General features: G+C 45.4%; 1 protein-coding gene across 1 annotated transcript in view; it reads right to left on the bottom strand.

The window, feature by feature from the left end:
- Nucleotides 1-1,104: 1,104 nt before the first annotated feature.
- Nucleotides 1,105-7,631, bottom strand: part of LOC137145552 (nuclear GTPase SLIP-GC-like) — a 42,629-nt gene continuing 36,102 nt past the window's right edge. Inside the window, exons 14-17 of the mRNA XM_067536404.1 lie at nt 7,058-7,166; nt 5,846-5,982; nt 2,867-2,957; nt 1,105-1,532 (exon numbers count right to left, since the gene is read on the bottom strand). Coding sequence (XP_067392505.1) covers nt 1,474-1,532; nt 2,867-2,957; nt 5,846-5,982; nt 7,058-7,166 — 396 coding nt within the window. The 3' untranslated portion in view covers nt 1,105-1,473. The remainder of the gene's footprint in view (nt 1,533-2,866; nt 2,958-5,845; nt 5,983-7,057; nt 7,167-7,631) is intronic.

Below are 7,631 nucleotides of genomic sequence, written 5' to 3'. Positions count from 1 at the left end.
GTATGCCTTGTGAGGTATCATACTAAACAGTCTTGCTCTGTTGAACATTAATATCCTGTTGGAATGTGTGTAACATCACTGTATGTGAAGTTTTGCTATGTGTGTGCTACTGAAATACATTGGGAGGTTAGGAACACCCACAACCAGCCTTTCAGGTATAGCAATGGAGTAGCCAGACATCGTTAATGGCTCATCAACAACCATCAAGGAAAGAATCCACTATACAATCAAAACTTCACAGAGAGAGCATGTACACAATGGACACTGCTTTACCAGTGGGGGCAGAGCAGACCCCAGCTCACAAGCATAGATATTTTCAGCAAGTTGGAAGAAACTATAAAAGGGGGAAAGTGACATCATTAATTGTTCTCTCTCTCCCCACAGCTCAACACCTGGAAGAAACGTCTGGAGGACAAACACTTTGAACTGGGGAAAGATGGCCCCAGGCCGGAAGGCAATTCCAGCCTGTGTATTGAGGAACAGAATCCTGTTCGTATCATCTGTCAGGGTGAGACATTGCGTAATTCAAATCCGGTTTAGTTTGGAGAACTCAGATTGCAAACTTATTTTTATTTCTTAAGTAACGAACTCTGATCTCTATGCTTGCTACTTATAATCACTTATATCTATCTTTCTGTAGTTAATAAATCTGTTTTATATTTTACCTAAAACAGTGTGTTTTGGTTGAAGTGCTAGGGAAACCTCAGCTCAGTTTACAAAGGCTAGTGCTTGTCCTCCCCACATTGAGGGAGAGGTGGACTGGGTAATGAACTCACACTGGCCAGGCTTCTGACCAGTGAAAGGTGGTACAGTTCTGAGATGCAAGGCTGGGAGCTGGGGGGAATTGACTGGGGCCTCTCTCTTGTTGGTTCATGAGTGGCTGGGAGAAGCATTCATGGGTGTGTCCCCGCCTGTGGATGTCTGTATAAGTGAAGTACCGGCCAGAGGTTTATGGCTTGACACAGAATCACAGTGTGAGAAGGATAGGGTTGGTGGAACAAAAGGCTCAGTGGTCCCACAGTCCAGGTTGTACCCCAGGAACCCCATCGCATTCGTTGTCAAGTGTTATATTTCGGTAGACAGACAGATAGACACAGATGGAGCTGATAGACGCACAACAGTTTGCTGTGCTAGTTTTAATTGCTCTGGCTGCAAAGCTGCAATTAACCGAACAATGAGGCTTTGGAGAGGGTACAGTGAAAACCCCCCAGGACATGTCAAGGGACAGGACAGCACCAGAGCAGGTAGAAAAGTTTCCATCAAAACATTTTCTTGATGAACCAGAAATTTTAGCAAATAAAGTCCATTTCATTGAAACACAGAAAAAAGGCCCAAACTAGCTTTTTTGTTTTTAGTAACTAAGAAAATGTGCAGATTCCCCCCTAAAAAATAACCCCGGAACATTTTTTTAAAAAATGCAGAAAAAAACATGTCCTGAGCAGTTTTGATTGTTGTCTCCTCTTTTTATGAACATCACATTCTTTGCAGCTCTTCATGAATCCTATCAATTTCGCTGTATTCATCCTGGAAGTCTGCAAATAGAACAGCAGATTAAAACATGGTTAATTCTCTTTCTTTTGAAAAACAAGCGTCCATTTCCCTGTATTTTGTAGCAAGGAAAGCGTTCTAATCCTCCAGGCAAATGAAGGAAAACAAGGGTTGCCATTTTATGTATTGATGTTCTTTGCTAGATCAGGGCCTTAATATCTCATAGACTCAGACTTTAAGACCAAAAGAGATCATCATGATCATCTAGTCTGACTTCCTGCACATTGCAGGCTACAAAACTTCACTCATCTGCTGCTGTAGTAGGCCCAGAACCTCTGGATGAGTTACTGAAGTCTTTAAATCTTGATCTAAAGCCTTCAAATTACAGCGAATCCACCAATTACTCTAGTTCAAACCAGCGAGTGACCTGTGCTGCACACTGCAGAGGAAGGCAAACACCTCCAGAGTTTCTTCTGGGGGAAACCTGGGGGAAAATTCCTACCTGACCCCCGATACGGTGATCAGTTAGACCTTGAGCAAGTGGGCAAGGCCCACCAGCCAGATGTATGGGAAAGAATTCTCTGTAGTGATTCGGAGCCCTCCTCATCTGGTGTCACATGTGGATGGGCCATGTGTCTTTGTAGACAACCTTCACTCTTATTAATCTGCTTACTCTTGAGTTAATCGTACTTAGCACTCACCTACAACTTTTCATCCATAGAGCTCAAAGTACTTTGGAAAAGTTGGTAAAGTGCCATTATTTCCATTTTACAGATGGGGAAACCGAGACGCAGAGCAATTAAGTGATTTACCCAAGGGCACACAGAAGTATGCAGCAGAGCACTCAGGAGACTTTGGTGTGATTTCCAGATCTGCTAGCATCCCTCTGAGCCCTTGAGCAAGTCACTTATCCCAACCCCACAGCCAGTGAAGTCAACAGAAAGCTCCCTGAGTATTTTGGCTGTATGTGTGGAGGTAGGGTAGGCCCTCAGGGTGCAAGGTTGCCGTGCAGCCCTCCCTGCTTCATCTACAGCCCCTCCATGATGGTTGTATGGGGCATGTACTGGGGCCACTGAATCTGCATCAAATGCAGCCTCAGCCCTCACAGAGGGAGGGTGGAGTAGCCGTGTTCCAAAGTTCATTCCCCCAGCCCCACGGAGCCATCCAGCCCTTGCTGGGAGAACACACTGCATCCCCCACCCTGCAGCTCCGTGTACTAAGGTGATGGAATTCTCCCCATACACACAGCCCAAATGTCTGCCCCTGTAGAGAAGCCAGCACATGGGCCAATGAGCCCCTAGTTGGATCATTTCATACCATCAGGGGGCAGAGGGGTTCTGATTCTGACTATACCCAGGAGAAGATTTCAGAGTGTTACCTGGCAGCCTCTCGCTGTGTTCTTCCCGGTGAGATAAGGCAAGTTTGAGCATAGTGGAAATGTCCTTCCGCAGGTTCTTCATGATTGTGTTCTGCAGGAAACACATTGCCGAGCACATAAGCATGGACGTGATCAACCAGCTTTGTGCTCCTGGGAGCTAGCTCAGAGAGGGGAGAGGGAGCCGGAGTCTGCATCATCTGGAGCAGCACCAGCTGAACTGTCAGTGACGTTCTAATCACAATCAACTACACCTGTGCAATCCCACCAACAGGTCATGCAGGTACCACCAAGGCCATCATGTGAAGGCTGTGGGGCTGCACAGGTGTAATGATGGGTCTTGGTCGCCTTGGAGAGCTTTTATTGTTGGTTGTGACAGGCAGGAATGAAAGAACCCAACCTGATCCTCAGATTCCAAAGGGAATTACAGAGCTAGCAGGTGGCTTGTAAACAGAGCATGTTTCATCTGGAGTGACAGTACAAATGATGCTAAGAATGTCATTTTTAGTCACTTTTCAGAGAAGAACCATCTGTTAAGGTCTCATCCAAGAAAGCCAAATATAGTGAACTGCATGAAACTGAGTCTATCTATACATATGTATAGTTAGATACATATATCTGCCTAAGAAAGGGGAAGTTGATAATAATGAATATAAATCAGAAGCTAGGAGTTGTAGAAAATGGATAAGGAAAGCAAAAGGACACAAGGAGAAATTTATGGTCAGCAGGGATAAGGACAAGAAGAAGGAGTTTTTAAAATATATTAGGAACGAAAGAATCCTGACTATGATATTATTCATTATTATCTATTATTGAATGGAGGTACAGTATTGGACCGTTACTAGATGGAAATGATAAAACTATGAATACTAACGCAAAAAAGGCAGTAATATTTCTGTTGTGTATTTGGTGGAAAACACACAACATAGCATACAATGATGAGAACACTCTTTCCAGTCCACTAGTATCTCAGGAGGATGTTAAACCGCAGCTTCTAAAGTCAGACATTTGTAAATCAGCAGGTCCAAATAACTTGCATCCAAAATTATTAAAAGAACTGGCTGAGAAGCTCACTGGACAATTAACATTGATTTTCAATAAGTCTCGGCACACTGGGGAAGTTCCAGAAGACTGGAAGAAAGCTAATGTTGTGCCAACATGTAAAAAAGCGTGAAACAGCTTCATTCTCTGGGGCAGCAACCTGGTAATGATGGGTGTCTGTCTGTCTGACATTGATTTTGTGCAAGACAATGGAGTGGCTGATAGAATCAATCCATAAACATCAGACAACTACAACCCATATTTGGTGGGGACCACGTCCTAAAAGAAATTTTTCCCAATTCTCTCTTCTGGCTTCCAAACAACCCCCAAACTTGCTAACCTCATAATCAGAAACAAATTCCCCACACATCAGGGTGCAGCAATAAACCCTGCCAGAACAACAGATGCAAAACCTGCAGACATGTCTCCACTGCTACAGTGATCAATGCTCCTCCACAATTCCCTTTTCAAGATCGATGGGTCCTACTCTTGCCTATCACAACATGCGGTGTACCTCATTCAGTGCATCAAATGCCCCAACAACAACCACATAGGTGATACCAGACAATCACTACACCCTTGAATGAACTCACACAGAAAAATGGTAAAAGCCAAAATCACCCAATCATTCCCCATCTGCTCTCTTAGTCCTCTTCCTCAAATGAAACCTGCACAACACATTCAAAAGATGAGCCGGGAACCTTAAACACAAAACTCTGCTAGATACCAAAAATCACGGCTAGATTAGAGACACTGGATTTATGCCTTATTACCACAATCTGTAACCTACTAACCCTCCTTTGTTCTATGACCTACCCACGTCCTTTAAAGTGATCGACTGCCACATGTTAAACCCTTATGCTTAACCATCCTTCTCACTTCTATTTAGCTGTGACACTCTGGTTATCTTTCCCAGCCCTGAAGAAGAGCTCTGTTAAGCTCGAAAGCTTCTCTCTTCCACCAACAGGAGTTGGTCCAATAGAAGATTCTCACCCACCTTGTCTATATCAGGGAATAACATTTACAGTGTCACCAGAACCGCTTGCATCTCACAGTTGCTTCTTGTAATATCTAGGCAGTAGCTAAGGTCAGTACAATACACAGAGGCACCTAGAGCCGGTTCAACCAGCCTTTACACTCACTGCAGACCCCATCAGACTGCAGGTGTGCAAATAGAGAGCAGCATCAAAATGCTTGCTGGTATCTTCCAGCATCCTGCAAAAAATACTTGGATTCATCTACAAACAGATGTGCTCACAGCTACCAGGGGCACAAAGTTTTAAGAAGCTTGAGGAAAGTGTTGTTCATTCCACTGTACCAGGTGTTAAAAAATGCTTGTTGTTCTACACAAAGAAGGTACGAGTTGCTAGAACATTCGCCTGTTCTCAGGAAAATGGTGCAATCACTAGTGTTTCTTACGACAGCCTTTGGGTTCCAAGCAGCTCACTGCAGAGAGATCATTTACGCCCTAATCACCTGTCGTCTCTTGTCTTGTACTTGGATCGTAAGCTCTCGGGGGCAGGGTCTGTCCTTTTGTTCTTTATTTATCCAGTGGCCGGTGGGGCTTGGCCCAGGACCAGGGCTCCGTAGCGTTAGGGTAACATAAATAATAAACATAATAACGATTCTGCAAACATGCATACACTGACCTTTAACCCATGTGTGGTTCCACTGGAGTCAATGGTCCTGTTCAGTTAGACAAATGTGTTTGCAAGATCAGGGCCTTAAGGGACACCTTGAAATTCAAGGTCACGTTGTTTCTGCTCTAGGTGGAAATTAAACATCCCATGGAGCAGGGGGTTTGCTCCAATATCTTTGGCCTAAATTCTGGCTGGGTAGCTTGCTCTGGGGCACTCCCTCTTTGGATAATGTGCTGTTCCCAGATAGCACCATCCAAACCCATAAATACAGCCCTACAGAGCAGGGGGAAGCATCCCGCACCTTCAGTTCCTGGAGCTGCATCTTCATCTTCTCCTTTGCACGCTCAAACATCCCTCTGTTCGTCTCTCTTTCAATGTTCTCTGAGAGAATATTTTGCATCTTTTGGCAGGATTGCCGCCCCTGGGTCTTAGCCGCCTCTGTTGAAAGAAGGGAGCGGTCACAGTGCTGGACAAGACCAGGAAAGATTTGGCAGAGGAGATGCTGGGGGTGGGGTTTAGGTGAGAAAAATAATGGCAGCCAAGGGTAGCGTCAGCAGCACTCAAAGGCACGTCCGTCTGGCTCTTCCAGTGACAATGGCCGTTGTGCTGGAGGAAAGAGCCCGTCTGGCTGCCCCAGAGAATGAAGCTCTCTCATATTCCTGAAGGCAAATGACCCCCCCACCCCTTGCCCACACATACCACAGCTCTGAGTGGGAGGGTCCCCACTGCCGCAGGGCGCTGCAGAGATGCCAGTGAAACAATGAGCAGGAATTGATTTGTGCCAGATCCCGACCCCTGTTCCCAGACTTTTCCCCATCCCACTCCTCTGCCAACATGTAGCATCCTGGTCCCTTCTTCTATTCCTCTTTAATACTCCTGGAACTCCTCCAACCATCCACAAGGATCCCAGTCTGATAACCCACTGCCAGTCTTTCTAGCCATAACCAAACAAGGACCCACCCTGTCACCCCATGCCCTGTCATCCTTCCCACAATGACCATCACCAAGCATCCATCCCCTGTTTCATAGGTATGCCTCAGACCAGCCCCCATCCCAGACACACTGAGACTCACCACCCTGCTCCCCACTTTACAGGTGAGTTTCCAGTTCTAGGGCAACTCTCACTCCACAAACACTAAATGCAATTCACTGAGTTTCTCCCGCAGTATTTGGGCTGCAGACACTGCATCTATTGTTGACCTTCCTGGCATAAACCACGTTGGTTGTTGCTTACTTGATGCCCCAGTTCCTTATGAAGTCTCTTCTCAATAATTCTTTCCAGACATTTCATCATGTGACTCATTTACTGGATGGGTCAGTAATTGCTACATGCTTGCACATCCCCTTTATGCATGAAGACAGAGACCAATGTGCTCTTCCTTTGTCAGGCATTTTTCCAGTTTGGAGGATGAAATTAAAAAAGGTTTGTCATCTTCATCACTCCTTCATGGCCTGATGCTGGAGAACAAGCCATAACCGCAAAACGTAGGATCACCCAGTTTAAGGGTCCTACCTTCATAGTAAGGCTGTAGGTCACTCTGGATGGACAGCGGAAGGGACTGGTAGATATCCAATTTCTTCTTAAGAATCTCTCTTTCCAGCGTCCTCAGGATGATGTTTGTCTGCAAGAGTCAATTTAAAGCATTTGCCGTGATCTTTCCAATCCCTTGTTTGTAAAAAACAATCTAAATAAATGGTTTAGAACACTGGAGCTGATCAGGGATCAAGGTTTGTGTGGACTGCTGATTGGTTAGACCCAGAATCCAGGTGGAATATGCAGGGTGGGATTTTTAAGGTCAGAGTTTAGATACAAATATGTGAATTCAAACAGTCTGTGAGTGCCACAAACCTTTTCCCAGCTTAAAGACTACATAGTGCCTGGTACTTCTAACTCATTCCTAGCTTCATCACTCCTCGGCCTCCTGCACAGAGCCCGCAGGTTCTATGTGGTATCTAAAGATTCCCTGGCTGGAGGTGCAGACTTTGAGTCTCTGACATCTTTTCGTCCTCTGCAACCTGGTCCAGGCAACAGAGCCCAATCTCTGCCCCAGCGTCTCCAGCTCACTACAATCACCAGCCAGTTAAGT

Source organism: Emydura macquarii, unplaced genomic scaffold (assembly GCF_026122565.2).
Source record: "Emydura macquarii macquarii isolate MOO-44397 ecotype Brisbane River unplaced genomic scaffold, CSIRO-AGI_Emac_v2 contig_3570, whole genome shotgun sequence".
NCBI classification, from domain to species: Eukaryota; Metazoa; Chordata; order Testudines; family Chelidae; genus Emydura; species Emydura macquarii.
The sequence above is the reverse complement of the archived record's forward strand: the minus strand, read 5'-3'. Positions and strand labels throughout refer to the sequence as shown.